The 24,171-nt window shown below is 34.9% G+C and overlaps 2 protein-coding genes across 2 annotated transcripts in view; both read right to left on the bottom strand.

The window, feature by feature from the left end:
- Positions 1 to 4,108, bottom strand: part of KIF28P — a 46,955-nt gene extending 42,847 nt beyond the window's left edge. Inside the window, exons 1-2 of the mRNA XM_012644340.1 lie at positions 3,972 to 4,108; positions 585 to 779 (exon numbers count right to left, since the gene is read on the bottom strand). Coding sequence (XP_012499794.1) covers positions 585 to 779; positions 3,972 to 4,055 — 279 coding nt within the window. The 5' untranslated portion in view covers positions 4,056 to 4,108. The remainder of the gene's footprint in view (positions 1 to 584; positions 780 to 3,971) is intronic.
- An 841-nt stretch (positions 4,109 to 4,949) lies between these two features.
- The window catches only part of AHCTF1 (AT hook containing transcription factor 1), a 93,339-nt gene continuing 74,117 nt past the window's right edge, over positions 4,950 to 24,171 (bottom strand). Inside the window, exons 26-34 of the mRNA XM_012644341.1 lie at positions 22,503 to 22,706; positions 21,497 to 21,917; positions 19,782 to 19,905; positions 17,791 to 17,888; positions 15,296 to 15,504; positions 11,845 to 13,672; positions 7,716 to 7,849; positions 6,383 to 6,465; positions 4,950 to 5,416 (exon numbers count right to left, since the gene is read on the bottom strand). Of these exons, the coding sequence (XP_012499795.1) occupies positions 5,224 to 5,416; positions 6,383 to 6,465; positions 7,716 to 7,849; positions 11,845 to 13,672; positions 15,296 to 15,504; positions 17,791 to 17,888; positions 19,782 to 19,905; positions 21,497 to 21,917; positions 22,503 to 22,706 (3,294 nt within the window). The 3' untranslated portion in view covers positions 4,950 to 5,223. The remainder of the gene's footprint in view (positions 5,417 to 6,382; positions 6,466 to 7,715; positions 7,850 to 11,844; positions 13,673 to 15,295; positions 15,505 to 17,790; positions 17,889 to 19,781; positions 19,906 to 21,496; positions 21,918 to 22,502; positions 22,707 to 24,171) is intronic.

The following is a 24,171-nucleotide window of genomic DNA, read 5'->3' on the forward strand; positions in this document are numbered from 1 at the left end:
TACTTGTCGTTCAACACTCAGCCTAAGCACCATAGGCTTTATAAAATCACTCCTCAAATACCATCTGTCCAGATTGAAATGTCTGCCTCACCTTTGTACCTTACTGTACCCCACAGATATTCTTATCATAGAATATGTAACATTTGAATGAGCTTATTTGCTTGTCTTCCCAAACCAAATTGAAAGCAACTTTAAGGCAGAACAGTGCTATGACATATGATAAATGTTCAGTAAAACAGAAGTTCTCAAATGCTGAGTTCCTAATAAGATTTGCCTATTTTGCTTAGATCAAAGAGGCAAAAAAAAAAAAAAAATTGACTGCCATTCTTTTTTAAAGTATGTCAATACATTGGCAAGTCAACTGATTCGAGTGTCTAAAAATTACTTAAGCAATAGCTGCATTTTTTTGGACCTTCTGTTCAGCATGAAAAAGGAATAAATGTAAAGTCAAACTCATATTGAAGCACATATTTATGCTTGCATAAAAAATTATTGTACCATTATACTGTGAACATGTCATCAAACAAAAACAAAACAAAACCCCCAAAAATCTGGCATTGAAATTGTGTTTTAAAACAATTTACCTGGCCTGCAAATTTACTACTAGGATCAGCAGAAATAAGGACACCGTCTTTATCCTTTTGAAATCCACTGTGAGACCAATATGTCAGGTCAAATGTAAATGTCTTCACATGCTCTGGATTCTTAGGGTCCTGTATAGTGGTGGTGGTTCTGGAATGCATGGAAATCACACATTTGCTCCCAGAATTCTTCTCTCTCTATAGTCAAATTACAAATTCAGAGTCAATCATTACAGTTTTTCTTTGTTATTTGAGTTGTTTTGCATGTCTTTATAGGTAAGAAATTAAGCCAGGAACTTACCAGTTGCTCAGTTTGTTCTCTAATTGTTGTTACTCTTAGCAGCTGTTACGACAAGTTGTTGTTCCTATAGTCCTCAGAATGTGTGAAAGCCTTGTCTCTAGTCCTATTAATTTTCTGAGAATAGCTGGCTCTCTAACACACAACTATGCTAATAGCAGTAACTACAGCAGTGGAGAGATTGACTCTCAGCATAACTATCCTACTCTCCAGTGAAACTAGTGAAAAATTATCAATGAGAATAAAAAACAACCATTTAAAACCTCTGGAAATTGTCCTGAGGGCAAACATCAAGTGAAGAAACAACTATTCAAGAAAATACACCATTGTTAATAAAAGGAAGAGCCCATGGTATTTGAAGCAAGACTATTCCCTTTCTATCCACTGCCAGCTCGGCAAGGTGGAGACTCCTCCAGACTGTTAGAAAACAACAAAGGGCGCCTTCCCTGCTCCAGGTCCCAGTTGGAAGGCTTTCTTCCCAGGAAGGCCAGGACACCAGCGTTTCTCATTCTGCCTCCATCCACCCATTGCTGAGGCTAAGTCCTAGGTTAGTTGGGGGCGGGGCCTCTTCCACCCAGCTCCCATTCATGGAACAGAGACTCTACTTTGGCTGCGTCCTGACCACCCTTGCCCCGGGTCCTGAGATGCTGATTCCACACCAGGAGAGACAAGCTGAGAGGACCTCAGGCTGCAGCTCTGCCTGCACTGAGTACTCAGCTCCTACAGCAGGGGTGTCACTCAGAGAGCAGCTTGCTATTGTCCACGCATCCAACTCCAGAGTCTGGTTGAGAGATTTTTCTTGGGGGGATAACAGGCCATAAAACCCATATTGCCCAATATGTCTTCCCAAAGGAACTGATTTTTCACTTGCAACGGAGCTTGGGGAATTTCAAGCCTAAGGATGCTCTCAAGAACAGTTGAAGTTGTGATGATGGGCAACTGGGAAGAAAGTCAAGATACAGGTAAAATTGCCTGCCCTGTAATTTGCAGGGGTAAACTGGGGAATAAGATAGCTGGAAGGTATCCTCCTGGGGTCAAAAATATCAAACACTGGTCTCAGAAACTATTCCTCTACAGGAAACGGAATTTGATTGGATTAGTTTGCAGAGCAATTTATGCCCCAGGACACTGTTGGAAACAATCAGCCAGAAAATAGTGAAGTTTAACAGCTGGGCATGATCAAGGAAAGAGAGGCGGGGAGCCCTACCAAAACCACTGTTGCCCCAGGGTAACTGGCGCATGCCCAAAGCTGTGCCTCTCTAAGGAGCAACAGAGGGGCGGAGGGGTGATAGAATGGGGGTAATAGACTTCACTAAAATAATCCCACCCATCACTAAACAAATAAACCAGGAAATAAAAATAACAGGCCACAGAGAGGAGGGAGGCAGTATTGCAGTGATTGTGTTCAAGTAACCCTTATTTTACTTAATAATGGCCCCAAAGTGCAAGAGTACTGTGTCTAATTTATAAATTAAACTTTATCATAGGTCTGTATGTGTAGGAAAAAAAATAGTGTATGTAGGGTTTGGTACTATCTATGGTTTCAGGAATCCACTGGAGATCTTGGAATGTATCCCCTGTGGATAAAGGGGAACTACTGTACCTTTAAATTATCTCTTGAATCCATCTTCTTTCTTCCTTACTACCATACTACCATTCTAGTCTAAGCTAATAAGCTTTGGTGGTGAACTTAAATAAAATGTAATCTCTTTGTAAAGGAGCCTATGGGTTGTAAATACCTGTTTTAGTGCTTACTCCTATAAATCCTTTTTATTAGTTACTCTAGCAATATTAGAGGCCAGTGAAAAAAGACTCCTGGAATAACCACTTTCAGTGTTGTTGAAGGTCAAGCTATAAAATGGTTTTATTTCTTCACTCTTTTTGGGGGGGGGGGCAAAGCATTTAATTTACTGGTCACAAGTTAATTCTTTGACTTTTTTTTATCAGTTGCTTAAGAAATCATGCCACTTTAGAAACCTTAACTGGCCACTACACTTAATGTTATCTAGTTATAGATATAACTGAAGCTATCTGATTATATAGTTGCCTCGCTGCCGAAATATTTTCCACGATATAAATGAATGTAAAGGCACAGAACAGAACTGATACCAAGGGAAATATGCAAAATACTGACGGACAAGAGAGTAAAAACAGCAAGTTGTTCAAGTGGGGAAGACGACCTCATACAAGGTTGTCATTACACTGTAGCCCATTCAGGAGCAGCTGGCCATTGCATTTCACTCTGTCTAGCATGTCCTCATCCAAATTTTACTGATCCTTTATAATCATCTCAAATGCTTCTATCTAGATCTAGGAAGCCTTCGAGATCTATCTGGGCAGAATTTAACTATACCTGTTCTTTCTCTGGGTATATTATTTACCTTACAGCTATGATGGTAACTAGCTTACTCAATAAAAGATTATTTAGTAAATTGAATTATGTAAGAAAGACTGTATGCTGCTAGAGAATGAAGGATTTTCTGCTGTGTTCTCAGTATCTAGTACAGTGTTTGTAGTAGACAGCTAAAAGTTTGCTTAATGGGTCAACTGTTCAGAATTACCTTAAAATTTAACCAGTGCATTAATAAAGTTACACAGCTGTTACACGGTCCAAGAATGAGTACAATTCATGTGTTATCCTAAAATGTTGCAGCAACACATTTTAATGAACAGTGTTTTTTTTAAAAGCTATATAAATAATTTATACATAAGTACATAAATTCACTTAAAATATATAAAGTTCATTTAAAACTGGCAACTTGCTTGCTTATGAGCTGCTTTTATGGGGGGAAATACATTTATTAAAAACAGGTACCACATATCTATACGCACCAAATTGCATTGGTTTAAAAAATTATTAACTTGACAGTACATTTCTTGTCAATTTTTTTATTGTGCTACTTGCGCAAAGGAATGAAATTGTTTACTGAATTATGTTTAGAGCTTTAAATTATTCATTTAACAAGTTCATATAAATAAGTTTAATATTCCATAAATGACAAGCAGCTTAAATACAAGTTTGATAACTATCATTAAAAAGTTAATAAAATCAAAGTCCAATTTAACAAGGCAATCTGACATTGATCACTAACCTGACTAAAAGGCCGCACTCGCACTGCTACTTTCACGCTGTCGATACTTGGCATAGGCATTTTCATCATTTTCTCATTATCCATATTGTTATTTAGTAGAAAAATATGCAGAAAAAGCACACTGCTTATACTTCACATTAAAACATTAAAAGCTTAGCTAACAAAAGCAGCTTGTTTCTAGATGATCAATTATTGAGGGTCCATTCATTACACACTATCAATTACCTGTTATAAATTATTTTACAACACTTATTTATTGATGAATGTTACAGCCTACATCAAGTAGCATCACTTAATTGTGCAGTTGTACTGCAGAGAACAGGGTGTTTTTGTTTTTTCTTTTGCCACATCTACTCACACTCTCCCCATCCTCAATAATCTGTGCCTGAGGTCCTGTGATTACTTGTCAGTTTTAAAACCTGAATATTAAGGTATTTCTGTGATTCAGTAGCAAGCTCTTTCACAGCAATGTTATAATAAAATTTGTACAGACTTCTCATCCTATCAATCAATATTAGGCACACACGAGGTGCACTGAATATCCATAAAACAGATTTATTTTACATTTCCCTTCCTTCTCAAACCCATTTATGAGGTTGCTAGTGAGCAGTGAACCGGTCAATCTAACCTGGATAATTAGTCTCTGAATAATTAAGAGACTTTAGAGATAAATACCCTTTAGGATTGCTGAACAAGAAATGCCAACGTTATAGTTAACTGATGCATTACTTGGAAAATTACTCATTTGAGGTAGATTACACAAAATTTGTGAAACTACATGTCCATAATTCAATTTCAACATAGCAACAGCCCAAAACAAAAAAACACATTTTATGATTAGAAATCTTAATCACAGAATGAAAGTGCATAAATTATAAAATGGCAACTTGAGAAAGAAAATGGGATCAATGCCTACTAGCATATAAAAATCATTATTAAAACAGAAATACCCTTTCAAAAATCTAACAGACACAAACTACTGTGAAGTATACACTTTATTTAACATTGCAGTAACAAGCCATATTTACATATTATATAAATGTATGAAGTCTTAATATAAAATAGAAAAAACTGCCTGGACTAAAAGAATCATCACTCCATATGGAGTTACTTTACTTATTGAAGACCTCCTGTTTACAAAAATTTACAATAATTTATATAAATTATTTTCTTCCAAATTTGATGAGTTTTAATAATCCACACTAATCTGATGACTTTACAAATAGGTGTACATTAAAAACTTCAAAAACAATTACAGCATTTTTCTGCGCAAAACTTGCTTTGGAAAGGAAGATAGTTTCTTTCTGGTCCTTCCAAGAGGCTTTCCTGTTACTTCTGCAGTTTTTCTTGGTTTGCTCTTTACTGCATCAACTGGGCTTGCCAAGGGAGAAATCAGTTTAATTTCTATTGGAGGAGGTGACCAAGAACTTTCTTTTTCTATGTTTCTGAAAAAAAGATATACTCAAGTAAGAAGAAACACATTATATTATAAAATAACTGACTTCCCCACATTTTCCAAGAAACCTTAGGGATTACTTGGCCTAATGCCTCCATTTTATAAAAGAGGTAATGGTTTCGAGAGAAGTCAAGCTTTAAGTCATATAAGCTAATGAGAGGCAGAGTTAAGGTTTCACTTAAAGGAATTCTTCCTTTTTGATTTGGATATTTAAAAACAATAATTGTTGAATTTTCCTTTAAGTGTTTTGTATGTATTATTATTGTTGGATTATAAGGATGGGTCAAGTACCAGCAGTCAGTCCAGGGGACAAGAGCCCAGAAGGCTCAGGTTGCATATCAGAAACGGCAATTCTCAAAACCCAGCAATTATCAAATATGTATATAATTTCACAAACATGAGTTTTCCAAATATATACAAAGCCAATTCATATGTAAACAGTGATATTAATTATGGTCAATAGTGTCATTAAATCAATTTTTAAAATAAGGTAAAATGGATTCATTTATACTTTTATTATATTCAACCATGCCTAAGCACAGCATGAACAACAAATGCTGTGTAACAAATACATCTGAAATGGAGTAATTTTCCCATGGATGCAGTTTTATTACTAATAGTAAAATAACAGCAAGATTTCTAAGTATTTTTTTTTTAACAGTTACCTATCTTTACCAATAAAATGGTGAACCATCCCACTTCCCTCCCCCATCCACTGCAAAAACAGAAAGATCCATTGGGTATTCTAAACTGCCCCCACCCAACCATCCTTTAAAACAGATGAATGGGCTTTCATGCTATATGGAGAAATCCACCGTCAGCAGTAAAATCTGCGCTTGTAAATGTCCTAAGAATTACCCTTATCCGATGAGCTGAATTTCCCTTTTAAAATTAAGTCTTCTCAAATCTAATGTTGAGAAACAAATGGATAAAAATTATATAGAAAAGGTCATACCTGCTTGTTTCTTTTGTTTTTGCAGTCCTCATTCTTTTTGCTTTTTGCTTTCCCACAGTTTCTACTGATTTAGAATCATCTTCCTATGGGTTAAAATTTTAAAAAGACGTATCTTAAGTAATTAAACATTTAAGTCTAAACTTAAAAAAAGGTTCTATCCCGAGTCACGGAATACGACAGCCAAACACTGCTAATGAATTCAAACTAAGTAAGTCTGAAATTGACTCCTTTTCTTATATTTTTTAGTAAAAACCTTACTTATGTTGGACTGCTCTTTATTCCCCATTTTTACAATTCAGCTCATCTCCAAATTGTAGTCAGTTTTATTTTTTAATGTTTCCACTGTCCACATGCCCTGCTGTTGTCATTGTCTTTGTGCAGACGCCACTTGGGTGGGGAACCTGAAGCCTTCCGATTTCAAGATTGTTCTTTTTTATGCACCAAAGGAGGCAAGAAAAGCTTCATCTTTCTCTGCTGCACCCCTTTTAATAAAAGGACTTGTTCTATAAAATTTGGAGTCAGTAGAAAGGCTGCACTTAAGGACCTAGAAGGCCACATGTGGCCTTAAGGCTGCAGGTTCCCCACCCCTGCGAGTTGGTGAGCACTCCCCTCCACCTGCCATTGCCATGCTTCTGGGCCTTTGCATCTGCTGTTTTGTCTGCCAGGAATGCCTGTCTCCTCTACGTTCTGCCTATAGTGGTATTTAGGTACAAATAATTCTTACTATGATGTAAAACAATCATTTGTTTTTGTTCAATTAAACTGTTAGTGCCTAAAAGACAAGGAATTTGCCTGAATTATTTTTGTGCAAGCCTTTGGTCCTTGCATAGTAATTGACTCATGACAGATAATTCAATAACTGTTTATGAATTAATGTTTATAAATATAAGGGACTCACAATCCCTGACCTGTTCTTATTTTAGGGTTATGTCCAATTAGGTGACAGAATCTTAAATACAGTCTTTCCAAGTGTGTTCTGTGAACACCCAGGGGTTCAAGGACCTACATCTCAAATAAACTCATCCAGGTAATTCTGATGGGTACTAGAATTTAAAACCTTTCCCCTAACAGACAATGTAAACTGTAACTGCCAGTAATATATCATCAGTAACATACCACAGATCTTTCTGAAAGACAGGTTCATTCAAAGGTGTAGATAAGATAATTTTGAGCTTTTGGTATCAATAGTTATCTTTAAAGAAATTTATTTAGGAAATATTTGCTTCAAAAAGTAATAAAATTTAAAATTTAAATAAATTTTATTCAATAAAACATTGGTCGAAATAAAAAGCATGTTTTAACAAACACACAAATAAAATCATGCATTCCTTACCAGTTCATCCACAAGCTTGGATGTACTAGATGTGTTTTTTTGCCTGGTCCTCAAAGCAGGAGGTGAGGAGACAAACTGAGAAGATGAATCTGTAACGAATTCTTTCAGCTGTGCAGGAGCCTCTATTTTTTTAGCTAAAGTTGGAAAAAACAAAACGCTGTACCAATATATTTATATACATATAAAAATAAAAACTCAGAACAAATGACATACTTTAGAAAGATGCAAACATCCCCAAACCTGGAAAACATTAATATCCCAACCTAATTATCCACGTTAGGACAGAAATAAGAGGAAAAATCCCAACATCATTTGGGTAAATCAAATGTTTAGGAATATTTAATCTTTCAAACTAAAAAGTGCTACAATATAAAGATAGAACTTGAAAGCGAGTACAAAACTGTATTAGTCCATTAGTTTTAATCCTTACTGTTCTTCAAACATTCTGCAGAGACAAAGCATTAATCCCATATATTATATAACCTGAGTTAGTCTACAGCATAATTCCTACTATCCCAGAGACAATGTTTTTATTTACAAAGTAAATTTTTATTTTCAAAGAAGAGACTCAACCCTTCTTTCCAGCCAGCTCATTCTGAGCTACTTATTCCAGTCAAGGGTAGCAATAGAAAAATTCATTTTAAAAAGGGAAAAGTAAACAGAGAAAGTGATAATATAGAAAAAAGGCTGATAGGAAGATATTCCATAGATAAATAAAAATGATTTAATTAAGAATTGGTTTAAAATATGCAATTAATGTTGGGTGGTGGCTCACGGCTATAATCCTACCAGGTGTGGGAGGCCAAGCTGGGAGGATCCCTTAAGGCCTGTCTCTACAAAAAATGAAAAAAAATTAGCTGGGTGTGGTGGTATGCACACTTAGTCCCAGCTACTTGGTAGGCTGAGCTGCGAAGATTGCTCGGGCCCAGGAGTTCAAGGCTGCAGTGAGCTATGATTACCCTACTGTACTCCAGCCTGGGTGACAGAGCAAGACCTTGTCTCTAAAAAAATAAAAATAAATAGATTAAATTGAAAGACCTAGGTTAAAACCCAATACTGTGCTGGTAAATGGCTCTCTGGAAAAAGCAGCTTTGATTTATTAGCATTTGCCAGTTTCTGAGTTATAAATGTTCCTACTGTGGCCAAATTCAAACCTTGGCTGGCTCACAAGATTTTTAAATATTTAACAATTGGCTCCTAACAGCTAGCAGGAGTTGGCTCCAGACAACACTATGACCTGGGTGATGTGAGTGCTCAGTTTCACTAACTTCAATTTCCTCAGTATGGAAAGAAGGAAGTAATAGTACCTATACTTCATTGGGTTGTATAATAGTAGGAATCAAATGAATACATCTAGCGTAACCTCAGACATATAGGAGGCCCTTGTTAATAAATATTTGCTGTTGTATAATAGAAATTGGACAAAATTCCACGAAGCGTAAAGCTTCACATTCATTTAGTGAGTAAAATACAACTAAATAAAATTCTAAGATACCTGTTTCTTTGACAGGTTTCAATAAAATAGAAGACCACCTCTAGCCTTCCAATGATATAACAGTATTTCTGAATCCACTCGTCTCTGTATCTCCCCATTCCTACCTAAAGGAGTTCCAAAAATACAATTTAAATACGCACAAAGTACAGAAAGTATTGTTAAGAGTGTAGAAACCATAATCTAAGGGGGCAAAGGAAGAAAGAAAACTGCATCCTATCGTGGTAATTGCTATTAAAGTACTGAATACAACACTCACAAGAACCCTGTGAAGTACCAATACCACCTTCATTCTAAGGAGGAGGAAACAAGGCTCAGAAAAGTTAAATGATTTCTGCCCAGCTAGTAAGTGGAAGGAATAAGAGATATGAATCCCAAGTTTCTTATCACCTCCAGTCCAGTCATCTCATACTAGAAGGTGCCTATTTCTAATACTAGAAAACCTGAAAACAATTCAAATATCCAACAGGACAATGTTTAAGCAACCTGTGGCACATTTTCAAGATGAAATGCTACCTGTGGACTCTATCAATATGAAACAATAACAGAAACAAGAACTCCAAAATCATTACACTTATGTTTTGAAGAATAAGCCTACCTGAAAATGCTCATGAAGTGGGAGAAAAATGTAGGATATATGCATAAACCACAGGATTTTTTTTTTTTTTTTTTTGAGATAGAGTCTCACTGTGTTGCCCGGGCTAGAGTGCCGTGGCGTCAGCCTAGCTCACAGCAACCTCAAACTCCTGGGCTCAAGCGATCCTCCTGCCTCAGCCTCCCGAGTAGCTAGGACTATAGGCACGCGCCACCATGCCCGGCTAATTTTTTATATGTATTTTTAGTTGTCCAATTAATTTCTTTCTAATTTTAGTAGAGATGGGGTCTCGCTCTTGCTCAGGCTGGTTTCGAACTCCTGAGCTCAAACAATCCGCCCGCCTCGGCCTCCTGAGAGCTAGGATTACAGGCGTGAGCCACCGCGCCCGGCCTAAACCACAGGATTTTGTTTTTTATTTTAAAAAAAAACTATATACATGACTAGAAGGATATACAAGAAAATGTGAATAGTGGTTCTCTAGATAGCTAGATTATATATTTCTATTTTCGAAGTAGGCAAGTATTATTTTTAACAAAAATTCTATATAAATGACAACTATGTAAAGATGACAAAGATCAGAATTACTGAGCTATATGCTATATCAAAATAACCCTCAATTTTTGTGTTTACTACACTTCTCTGGGCCCTAAGGAAAGTATAAAAGCTATGTAAATGACATTCTTCTTCTGTCACTCACTGCTGTGTTTTTCATTTTAACTTTAATATAGCAGCTTAATAAAGTTAACATAAAAAAGTTAGCTAAAATCTCACATATTTTGTCATTTCATTCTCCTCCATGCAAAATATAGGTGTTAACTTTCTTAACACCATGAAGAGACTGAATTATACAATACTACCAAAATCAAAGACCTAATAAAAAAATTATTTAGGGAAGGAGTGGAGAGGAGGATCTCCTGCAACTATACATCGTTTTTAGGACAAGTGATAATTGTACAGGGAGGGTCGCTTTCCTGCGCTTAGGCTGTATCAACATAACAAAAGATTGCATAAATACGATATATTTTAAGGGGTTTCTGCATGGTGAATGCTCATGATAGAAAACGTCACAGATTTCTCAATGGCTTGTCTTTTTTTGGCCTATGTCAAGTCAGGAGGCAACTATATAGGAGGTTCACTAACACATTAAAAATTCATGACAGTTTTTAAAAGTTTAAATAAAATAATAAAGTCCTTTATTTACAAGGCCCTGAATTGCTTTGCTGAAATTCAAATTTTAAACCATAACTTATCTTTACAAAGAGTTTCTCTAATGGGATCTATTCAGCTACACCAACGTCTTAACCTTTTTTTCATTATTGCCTTTTTAGACATTTTTAAAGCACCCCCTCCCACTGAAATTGTTTTTCCCCATGAAATTTTATTGCCACAGATACACTGTTACCTGTGTACTTTATATATGTGCTTTATATTAATACATAAAAAGAGTAAGATATTTTCACCCTTTTGGGAGAGAGATCACTCCTATTGGGAAGGTATAATTTATACCAACAAAACGATACAATCATTAGCTCATCAGTGACAATGAGGGATGAGGGCATGCAGACTTGCCAGTTTGTGGGCAATAGTGAATGTGGATTTAAATAATTTCTGTATCCTAATCAATAAAAAGCCACTGATGGTTCTGTCCAAAACAATTTGGGGTTGTGGATGTCACTAGGGTGTGAGCCAAACAGTAGTACTTAGGAGATTAAAAATGCCGATTCTATTTGGGGAGAAACCAAAATTAAAAGTCACTTACCATATAAAGGCACTATTTAAAAAATAAAATCTATATCAAGTGAATTATAGAATTTACAAAGTCATATTGAACCACATTAGATTCTTAAATCTCAAACTTTGAAACATGAAATCTTTTAACTTTCCTACTAAAAGAACAATTTTAGTTTTTTGGGATTTTGTTTTGGAGGGGAGAAATCCCCTATAATTACAAATCATTTTTAGGACAAATAATCAATTAGTGCTTTCAAACAATCAAATTTTAGCTAAAGACTCTGAATGAAATAGAAGAGAAAGAAAAGTACCTTTTTCTTTCCTTGGAACTTTTGAGACAGGAGGAGAAAGTAGAAATGGCTCATTTGTTGGTTCAGAAAGGTCTGGCAACATGATGGCCTTGCTAGATCTAGTCCTTGTTCTATGGGATGATTTAGTAAAAGCAGTTGTAGCAAGCAAACTTTCTTTTTGGTAATTTGGTTCTTTGGGTGTCACTTCACCTACGCGTTCTTCTGAGTGTAATGAACGTTTTTGGCTTTGATTTTCAGTCCGTTTTGTAAGCTTTTTCTTAGAACTCCTCACCATAGCAAGTTCCTCATTTGGCACTAAAACAGATTCTTCTAAAGATGGTTTTCCAACATCAATATTCTCACTTTTAGCTGGGGTGTTTCTTGTAGATCTCCTTTGGATGCTGAGAGCTTCTCTCCTTTTCGGACTTCTCTCTCCCTTAACAGCCTCAGATCCTACATCTTCAGATGGATTTATTTTTCTTGGTCTACCACGTTTCTTAGGCATGGTAGGTGTATCAAATTCTGCTTGAAGAGTTAACTGGGATGAATCAAGTTTACAGTCTTCTATCACATCTGATGGACTAACCTCTCTCTTTCTGATCCTACTCCTATGTTGAATAGGCAGTTGCTGGTCACTGGATTTTCCATCTTGTTTATATCCTTTATTTTCAGAAGCATCTAAATTAGCACTTCTCAGTTTTCTGATGGTTTTGCTAGGACTTGCTACTTTACTAACTTTTAGATCATTTATAATATCAATACTTTCCTCATTTTCTACAGATTTTTTAATTCTTGTAGGAGTCTTTTTTGTAACAGATGGGAGCTTAACTTCTTTTTTAAAAGAAATTTCTTTAGTTGCTGGTTCCAACTGCTGAGATGATTTTAACTTTCTTAATTTCCTAACTGTAGTGACCTGGAATTCCTGTTCCACAGAATTAACACTTTCTAATGTATCTTGATTAATTTCTCTCTTTCTTCTTCCTCTTCGAGGAGTAATAGAATTTTGAGGTATTTGCTGGTTCTGAGATATTCCTTCAACATCAGAGCAGGTGCTCTCAGAAGCCTCAGAAATTTTTGTTTTCCTCGTTTTCTTCATAACTGACAGCTGCAGCATCTTAGGAGTAGCAACACCTGCTGACTCTTCCTGTTGTGCTGATTTGATATTCAGATTTTGGACACGCTGTCCTCTTGTGCGAGTTCTGGAAGAAACCATGTCATCCACCTGGCTGACATTGATAGTCATTGTACTTGTTTCTTGAACAGTTTTAGGTGTAGATTTGACTACCCTGGTGGAACTCATTACCTTTTGGCTAATTAAAGGTATATTTTCATGAATGGTCTGTTCCATTGTATCTGAAGTAATCTCTTTACTTCTTGTGTCTTTAATTACATCTAATAAATTTTCTGCAATTGCTACTTTAATTGGTTCAGGCACATATGGTAAAGTCTCTCCCTTTTGGGACTCTTGGTCACTAGTTATAATAGGTGGCAAATTTGCAACATGTCCATGATTATCATTTTCCCCACTGGACACAAGTTTTTCCTCAGTTGCTGTGTTAACTGCTTTAGGTAACACATCAGATGATGCAGAATCACCTGGATCAATTTCTCCTTCTTCACCTTCCAATATCAAGGTAAAGTTGCTCTGAGCCACAAAAAGTTCCCCATCTACTTCAGCAATGTCACATTCAGCAGAGTCTTTATTTTCAGGCAAGTCACAAAACTGTTGCTCCATAGTATCAAGATTATACTGAAGCTTAAGAGTTCTTGAGGGATACAACTCATTAAATGAAAGATTCCTAGCCTCTTCTCCTGAATCTTGATCTTCAAGCTTTTCAAGTCCAATCACCTAAAAATAAAGAGACTGGTTAAAGAATTTTAATATATATTTTAACAAATCACATAGGTTTTTAATGACCATCTTACCCTTGGTGTGTGCATTTTTAAACATAAACTATATTTAATATGGTATATACTTATGGGTTTACTTTATAAAATATTCATTTAGGCAATCAGACTTTCTCATTCAGTCAAAATAACTAGATAGAAAAGATTTTGAGATTATGACTAAAATTAAACTAGAAATTCCACATTTCCCTGGCTAAAAAGACAGTCTTAACAAAATCTTAAAAATTATTATGATGCTAACAGTTGTAAGAAGAATTAAGGACTTATTCTATTCTCACCCAAGAAAAAAAATTAACTGGAGAAAAAGAAACAACCCCCATACTGTGTTTTAATCCCCAAATTACCTAACTATCCACACTTTTCTAAACAGCATGATCCCCATAAGGTTGAAGAACAATTCACCTACATAAGCTCCCTTGGGCTAGACTCAATCCTCTTCCCTTTGCTGGGGCTGCATAAACCATGAAATTCCTAAGGCTTTCAAGTTCAGTACCTCTCCTGCAAGGGTTTGGTGGAAGAAGGAATGGTCCTTGCATTTACCTTTTGGTAAGGGAAGGGGAGAAAAAGGAGGAGGTAGAAAGTAACAGAGAGATCTCCTGACCAAGAAGGTAGAACATTACCACCCACCTAGACAATGACATTTTCCCACTCCCCAAACATTCAGTGAGATGACAGATTGGAAATAACCTAGAAATGAGGATTCCCACTTACACCATGCCCACAATTTTTATTAGCTTCCCAACTGAAGAAATAGGAACTTTATCCTTCTATTTTACAGTGAGAATACTCGTTAAGATGAATATGGATAACTATGACATTTTTATGAGTTAAGAAACTTCCCAAATTCTATACAGATTTCTATAAATAATTACGAGAGTTGGTTTTTCATTTTAAATTCATTTATCATATAAAAGTTGCCTGTTGATAACAAGTTATTTGATGGAATTTTTTAAAAAGTCACATTAAGTACCAAAAAAATCAAATCCTTTCTAGAGTGTATAGAAGTTCAACACCAGCCAGTTTAATATCTTTCTCCCATGAGGATGCATGGGGCAAAAGTCCTGTTTAACTGTATCCACATATTTAATATATACTCTGAAAGGTCTAAATGTTATACTTGTCTCTGGAGTGGTCATTATCTGTTTTCATATGACTAAAAAACCCTTTCATTTGAATCAGATTAAAAGCAAAAATTAAATAGTTAAAATTGTGGCTTTGCTCACACAGCCTTTTGGCTTTCATGAAAACTAATTTCTTTCCTTTTCTTTTTTGAGATGGGGATATTGCCCAGCCTGGTCTCAAATCTGGGCTGAAAAATCTTCCCGCCTCCTCCTCCCAAGTAGCTGGGACTATAAAAGTGCATGCCACGACACCTGTCACGAAACCCATTTCTTAAAGGATGTGTTCTTTTACATTCCACAAAATATTTATATGCTTATTTTTTGAATCTAGATTTTTATAGAGGTTTTTATATAGCAGTCAAATAATACATCAGCTTTGAACTATTGTTTTGACTAAACCAAAACTAAAGACTGACAAAAAAGTAAAAAATTAATTTTTTTACATGAATTTCTTGAGTATCAGGAGAACTGTCAGAAATTGGAGGCTTTTCTTCTGGTAAGTCAACACTTTCTTTTAGTACATCGACTTCTATTTCATGATCCTCTTTTAAGTTCAATGCTATTTCCTGGTCAAGCCTATGTTCAGAGATAATAGGACCTTCGGAGATAGTGAGCCCAGAGCTTCCACTACCGCCAAGGACATCGGCCACAGCTGAAAGAAAAATAAGAGTTAATCTTTTACATTTTAAACTGAAAAATAGATCTATATACAATTAAGGAGGAAAAGTCTACACTGCACTTGAGAATATTATCTTAATAAACTGTCATGTTGCCAGAATGTCTTAAAGGGGAAAAGCCTGTGAAGATTTACATACTAATCCTCTTTTCTTCAGTACCCTTTCAGTTTAAACAATACATACTTGTTTTCCGTGAAGGTAAAACACAGAAGATAAATGGGTACAAATGTACTCTATTACTTAAAACAAAACAAAACAAAACACCTTTTCTTTTTTCTTCCTCTTTGCCAATGTTTTGTATGTCATTTAGCAATTACATTTGGGTTTAGAGTTTGTGAATGACACAAAATACTTCAAGGGGGGAAAAGATGATCAAAAATCCTTTAGTATTTGACAAAAATTAATTTAAAAAAGGTTAAAAAACCAAACTATGAAAAAATATTTTCACACTTTTAACAGATAATGGGGCTATTATCACTAACATGCAAACACTAATAAGATGAAAATGTTTTCCATCTGTCAGTTTGGCAAAGAGGAAATGGAAAACAGGTACTTTATCTTCTACTCATCAGTAATGAAAGTAAGTATACAACCTTTATTGGAGAAAACAATAAAATATTAAAAATCTGTGCATACTCTTTGATCCAGCAAGCTCATGTCACTATCCAACAGAAATACTGACACAGAATGAACAAAGGCACAAGAATATTCACTGCAGAAATGAAATAGCAAAACAAACAAAAAAAAAATGGTGATGAGCCCCTATGTTCACCATTAAGCAATTAGGTAAACATTCCACAGAATAACCATACTATGCAATACTATTAGAGTCATTAAAAAGAGCAGAATCAATCTGTATCACTGACATGGAAAAATATCTTAAATATATTAAGGAAAGAAAGTTGCTTTTTTGATAATAAATGTACTAATAATGTAATGATAATTATTTATGATAATAGCTAGCATTTATTAAACTTTAAGTGTCAAGCACTACTCTAAACACTTTACATGCAACTGGCTTAACCCTGACAACTCTATGAAATGATAGTTTTAAATAGGAATATTAATAGTATCAATATTTTACAGACAAAAAATAGATGGATAGCTCATAGTCTTACAGTAAGTGTAGAACTGTGTTATAAACCCTTTAGCCACCAAATTATCTCCTCTTTGACTCTTACAGTGGAAGTCTTAGAATGGTTTTTGTGGACATATTTTTCTTTGTAACATGAAAGAACAACACAGTAGATTAGCAGTCTACAGCCAGACTGCATACCTATTTGATCTTCCTAGACTCAGGTATCTACATGGGCAACTTTCATTTTTATTCTGTGTTATTCACAGATGAGGGAAAATATGCACAGAAAAAAAAAAAATCAGGAAAAAGATACTTTAAATTGTTAATTATGGATCCCTAAAATGGGTAACCAGGTTTTTACTTTACATGTTAGACAGTTCTCTCTGGATTATCTTATAATCATACATTACACTGCTAATCAGGAGGCAAAAACAGGTCTACTCAAGCTTACTATAAGCCCTATTCATAATGTGACAGGCAGAAAGGCAGAACTGTTGACAGCATGGGCTCTAGAGTCAGGTAACTATGTCATAGTGTATAGTGTTGTGAGGATTAAATGAGTTAATATATGTGAAACGCAGACAAGTTCCAGACATAGACATTCAAGGCATCTGCTGCTCCTAAACCTAATTGTAAGCTCATTGAGGAAAATGTATCTTCCTCATCTCTGTATAGTCAGGGTCTAAGAAATAGCACTCAAAAAAAAGTTCATTAGATAAAAAAAAAATTAAATGAATTCCATATCTTTATTTCCCTGAAGTAAATTCAGTCATTTGTGATTATTTTCTAACAAAAAGCCAACATTGTTTGGCCTTAAGTTATCACAAACACAGAATAAAAATGAAAGTTGCCCATGTAGATACCTGAGTCTAGGAAGATCAAATAGGTATGCAGTCTGGCTGTAGACTGCTAATCTACTGTGTTGTTCTTTCATGTTACAAAGAAAAATATGTCCACAAAAACCATTCTAAGACTTCCACTATAAGAGCCACAGAATGCCGTATAGGCAATCCACTGTTTTGATAGCTGATACATCATAAAATGCTTTTATGCCAGGAAAGCTGACTAGAGAGGAAGAACTGAGGGAAAAAAAAACCTGAATAGAATAGATTTTTTTCTAAGAACAGAATACTTTACTCAGAACACTAAAATGAAATAATCCTAAAGTCAAAATAATACATACATTTATTGTTATCTGCTCTAACTGTAGAGGTGCAGGTTTCAACAGGTATTAATCCTTCATCCAAAACTGGTACCTTGGACTTCAGGGTGAGAATTTTCCTTTAGAAATAGAAATATATGCTTTAGTGTATAAGAAGATCCTGTCTGCTCTAACCTGCTTTAGTCCTACTGCCTTACCTATTTGTCATTTTGTTGATGAAAACTGAGGGTCAGAGAAACAATATCATCCAAGCTCATCTTGAACAATATAAAATTTACAAGTGAATTTAGAAACAAATATGGTACTTGTTTTTCCTATTCTCTAATATTTTATTTTTTTGGCAACAGTGACATGGCCTTCGAGTACAAATGAAATGATAATCTGTGGCCATATTTTTCAAATAAGTCTGTCAAGTATTACAGAACATTTCCTATGTACTCAGCAGAAGGAGGTTCAATATTTTAATGCTAACTGAAAAGAGTATGACGAATGACTCAGAATGGGAAACCAACGGGCCCTGTGCTAATCCATGTGATGAAAATAAATTCTGGAATATGCTGACAGTGGTCCTTTGCTATTCTGAGCTAGCCTTTCCCCAAAACCCAACTAAAGCATGCTGATTTTAAAATAGGACAGATAATATTATAAAGTAAATTCAAGGAAAAGCAGGTAATTGGAATATATATAGATTTTTCCAAGACTTATCTAAGTCATAATATTTACAGAAAGGGTAACAGAACCAATGATAAATCTCCACAAAATATCAAATAAACTTACATTTAAAAAGGAACTAGTTTGCCAAGATAGTGAATATTGACCTAGATTCTCACTGGTTACCACAAAGTTTCTTCTCACGTGATTGCTGCAATTACCCATCAAACCCATTGTAATAAATAGCATTAATTTTCACTAAAATTCAAAAAACACTAGAACAAGACAATAATTGGTAATCCTTTCATATTAGTTTCTCTCACTTCTTCCATGAAGGCCTCGCAAAAATTCCAGCTAATCTGGATTTCTCTTCTTAGAAGTGAAGCATGTGACTGATTTCAAGAGGAGACTATTATATAGACACTAAATTTTGTGGGTGGTTTGTGAAGTCACTTTCATTATTTATAAAGTAATGAACCACTCACAATGTCTTAAATTGTTTTATGTGGGTTAATTTCACTAAATTACCCTTACACCTTGATAATTGAAGCTGTCACTTTTTGTGTCTTCTGCAACAGTGCTACTCAAAGTGCTTATATACAAATCTGTGTCCAGTGTTGCAATGAGACAAGGAGCGTTTTTGCCAGAAGGTCAATCAATTACTTCACACTTCACTAATCATACTGATTAGCTCAGCTGACTTTCACTAAAGGAAGCAGTACACTGATTTATATTCCAATGCAAGATGCTTATCTTGTTGCAGACCATAAACTGTTTGAAGCACTTGCCACTCTACTAGACCATGCTTCAAATAGCACTGCCCTATATAATCTAGTGTATTGCCTTTCCTGGTACAAAGTGTCCATGAAATTATTTGGGAGCATAATACTTCAATTAGTCACTAAAAAAGAAATAAAAACTTAGCTAGAGTCTTGTATCGAATAAATGGTAGGGCATAAAATTATCTCTGAGTCATCTTCCTTATGTTCCACTTTGATCCTATAGGCATCCTGTGTCTGACATCCTGAAACCACTGAAAAGGAGAGGGCATGGAGGAATGCACAGCTCTGAGTGACACTTTTGCTCTTTAACAAAACCAGAATCACCAAAGAATATTAAAAGAGTTCTGCTTCACTTCATCATGTCTTCATATATTCCAGAAATGTCTAGTAGCATTGTAAGATTTCATGGTAACTACCAAATAACACACAATTGTACAACTAAACTTCTTTTAAAACAGACATTACAAAAATGGAAACGTCAAAGATTTAAATAAGATCTAATATGCATAGAATATTTTACTGCTGGTTCACAATTTCATTAAGCTTTAAAAGTATCTGAATTTTCTTCCATAAACTTACCCTTCATGGGTAGATGGTTCACAAGCAGAAGCTTCAAGTCCTTGAATAGGGCTTAAGTGATTTAGTTCTGAAAATGCATCCTCTGCCACTAAGAGATCCTTTGTCTCTGCATCTTCTAAAGTGCCTATAAATCATACAGATAAGAATATTACTTATGCTAAATGTTCAGCAATTACTAGTGGTCTTGGACTATTATTTTTTAAAAAGTTGTTGGGTCTGGTTTTTTGTTCTTTTAGTTTTACTCCCTGGTTACCAGACTGCCAGTATTTCAATCTTCTAATTCTCTGAGCCTAAATCAACAGCCCCCCTCAACCTCCCACTTCTCACTTTTGGCTTATCCAGCACTTAAACATGCAAATGTTTTATGTATATTAACTCACTTAATGCTCAACATCCAAAGAGGTACATGAGAAAACTGAAGCATAAGCATACATTGCTGTCACAAAGTTTGCTACTTAGTAAGTAGCTAAGTTACGATTCAAATTTAGCCTATTTCACATTAGAGTTTATGTTATATTCCCCCTCACAAAAACAATAAAGATTACCACTTGAGACTGCCTAACACTGTAAGAATAATCAATGAAGATAGTGCTATGAACATTCTCAAATATTTATCATTTAAATATTTAAATAGAACATCAAAAAACACATCAAAAGAGCAATGTAAATTTCTAGACATATGCTAATTAGGAGTGTCTTAAAGTTCTTAGAACAATTAATAATGCCTACGTTTACTAAGTAAAGATACCATAGTACAAACTTCACTGGACTCATATCTTAAGATAACTTGGTTCAGTCTAGGCAGAAAATATTTCCCAAAAGAAACTACTTATGACACAAATTTTTATTTAAGTATGTGGTTTTACAGATTTAAAGTTAGGAGTTACTTTAAATAAACTTGTTAGAACTGTGTGAGGTGTAAGAAAAATAAGCTTAGTTTTCCGATTCACCAATTCTAGGCCAAGTCTCTCCTCTTCCTGGTGTTCCTCTGGCCCCTCCTATGCCTCCCAGCACGGCATTAACTAAACTGCATCATTCATTACAAATGCTTGTTTGTCAACATAGTCCACTACGCTCTTCGTGACATGTGGGCAATTAGGACGTCTACTTTACTGACTGATTGATCTTCAACACCTAGCATACATACAGGAGCAGCTAACTGAAGCACATACATTAAAAAAAAATTTTGATAAGTAAATGAATATAAAGACAATAAATTCATGGGTCTTTGGACCTGTATTTTGATTGTCCAGTGACTGTTTTGGAGGTGGGGATGGAGAATAGAATGAAATTCCTCATTTCCGAGAATTCTAGAAAGTTGGGGCAGCTGGATAAATAAAAATTGCAGTAACAATCTCGTCTGTAAAGTTAATATTGTTCTTTCTCATAGCTATGAGAAGGCATTTCAAGTCAGACTATATGGCATCTTATGTTTCCTTCCTTTAACATTGCTGTTGTTTTCAAATTTCATGGCCAAATAAAAAAAAGTAATACACGTAAGTTCTCCTCCTATCAAATCTTATACCTACTTATGAAACAATGTAAGCCATACTTGTAAGCTGAAAGAATAGATTTGTGCATTATGTCTAGGACCTAGCACACTGCGAGCATACAATAATTTAATCCTGATTTTTTCAGGGTGGAAAAAAATTCCATTACAAATTTTATTGACAAATATCAATAGCAATCTTGACTATTTGGAAATGAGTTCTTACCCATTTGTTTCTCCAGGTTTGAAGTAGTTACTTTTGACTCAAACATATCTTTCTCACTGTCCTTTTCAGTTTGTTCAGTTAAATTCGTAATTAGTTCAGAGGAAGAGTTTGTTGGCTTAGACGCCATGAAAACACTATTTTCAAAGTCTTCTGGTGATGGTGCATCCTGATACTCTAAGGTAGTTTCGTCTGATCTGGCTGAAGTATTGCTGTTTTCTTTGCTCATGTCCAGTGTGTCCAAACTTTGTGAGGGTGTATCCTGTGACCTCACATCCATTTCTTGATGGTCCTTCTCAGGGCTGATATTCAGGGAAAAAGATGTGGTCTTATCTTTGTTCTTCAGCCATTCAGTTTCTATTTCAACTTCACATTTTTGAAAAGGTGTAGTAACAAATACTTTTGTTTTGTTGTCATCTGCAGCCTGTAATGTAAGATTTTGAAAAGAAAAAAAATTAACCAGTAAATATCAGTCTAGTTCAAAGCTACCCATCCCAATCATACCCACCCTTTCCATGCTCTGTATTTCTCCAAACTCTCTTCTTAATCAAAATTCACTTATTCCAAATCTGTTCTCTTCAGATACATAACTAAAAGTTAATGGTGGTTAATGGTTCCCTAACTGGTAATATATCGGAATTTTCAGAAGACAAACATAGCACAGGCTAGTCACCAAATGGGTTCCTGTTAACCTACAGTGGAGCTCTGAAGACACACCCCTCCTACATAGACAACCAGTTAGAAACTTAAGCAACACAATATAAGGTAAACAAACAAGAAAACATAGACTCAGAATTAAGAGGTCTAGAATTCTAGTCCCCTCTCTGCTACCAAATAGTTGACTACAGGCAACTTATTGGTGCTTCTGAGACCTATTTTTTTAACCTGTAAAATGGTGAGTTTCACTTAGCCAGTGCCCTAATGTTTCTTTCAGGACTTATCTTTCCTGATTTCATAAATATCCATGTGATATTATTTAGTCTTTTCTCCCAATTATTAGCAAACTTACTCCAGCAGTCCACTTTGTGTTCATATCTTCTTCCATGAATGAAATTCTAGTTTCTTTAAGTCGTAAAGGAGGAGTAAGAGACCTTCCAGGTGATAAAGAGGGCGACGCTAAAGGTGTTGTTCGAAGACCAGACCTTAGGATGGACTGAGGAGTGAACTCAGCAAATCCAGAAGAAGTAACTGACATGGCCAAAGTTTTAGCTTTCTATGATAAAGAGCAAAGAGAATTACACCATTAGTGTCTGTAAAAGACAATTCTATAAGAACAGATGGGGTCAGTGGAGTCATAATGGTGGTTTTATTCTCACCTCCAATGAACACATGAACAGAAGTTTTTATTCCAGATTACTGAAAAGAAAATATAAAATTCTACCAGCGCTTTCTATATGAAAGACTATAAAACAAAAAATTGTGTTCATAATTTATCTAAAGGCCTTGGTTATTTCCAATTTAAATTCAGCTAAAAAATTGTCAATTAGTAAGATAAATTATTTAATGCTTATAAAATTTTAGTTAGGTAAAAGAGATAATATGTGAGGAACAGAATGTAGATTAATTAATTATAGGAAGCTAATCTAAATTAACAATAAGACTGACTTTAGTATTTTTAGAAAAAAATAAAATTTCATCACTTGAATCCAGTAATATTATTAGAATCCTCTTAAGATTTAGTATAATAAAAATAATTTGAAAATAGCATGTAAATTATTTAGTAGAAATAATTCCTTCACGTGTCCTCTAAAGGCCTAGTAAACAGATTATTAAATCCCATTAGATTATTGACTTCTATTAGACATGTTATAAGATTAAACTGATATTTTTTCTAGACTATTTTGGCAGCATTTATTTCTCAATTTCATTTTATATAAAGCTAGTTGCAGAGAATTCAAAATGTGATTGTTTTTTCATAGATAAAACCTTTTCAACTCCCTTTATTAACTATTTTAGGAATAGCATTTATTGAAGTATCTTTTATTCAACTTGGTAAATAAGGATTCCCTGGCTTCACTATAAATGCCGGAGAACCCAGAAAAAAAATTTTAAGAAAAAAAAGAAAAAATGAAGAAAACTTCTGGGGTTCAATACAGAATATTGGACAAGGAGCTCGGGGAATAACATGTATTAATAAAAACACTTTGAGAAGGTAGGATAGGCATGGTGGCTTAGGCCTGTAATCCCAGCACTTTGGGAGGCCGAGCTAGGAGGATCGCTTGAGGCCAGGAGTTCAAGACCAGCCTGTACAACATAGCAAGACCCGCTTTTCTACACAAACAAACACACACCATAAATATATACATGACTGACTGACTGAATGAGAAGGTATAAGATCACTGCTACTAGTCATCACAAGTTGAGTTTTGTGCTTTCAAGTTCTTGGGTTTGTTTTTATTTTATTTTTACATAAATTCCTTACAGGGGAGTAGGAGTGAAAAGGCAATTTAAAGGCAGATAAACTAATAGTAGGAAGGAATAATGGTTTATAGTTTCATCATAGGAGTCAGAAAATTTAAATAAAAATAAACCTAAGAACTAAAAAGCATTTGATAGAAGGAAGAAATAACAGCATAATGGTATCAGCAATGGAATTTATGTAAAAATAAAATAAAAACAAACCCAAGAACTTGAAAGCATTTTACAAAGGACAAAGACCTATGTATAATTACTATATA

This window comes from Propithecus coquereli, unplaced genomic scaffold (genome assembly GCF_000956105.1).
Source record: "Propithecus coquereli isolate 6110/MARCELLA unplaced genomic scaffold, Pcoq_1.0 Scaffold210, whole genome shotgun sequence".
NCBI classification, from domain to species: domain Eukaryota; kingdom Metazoa; phylum Chordata; class Mammalia; order Primates; family Indriidae; genus Propithecus; species Propithecus coquereli.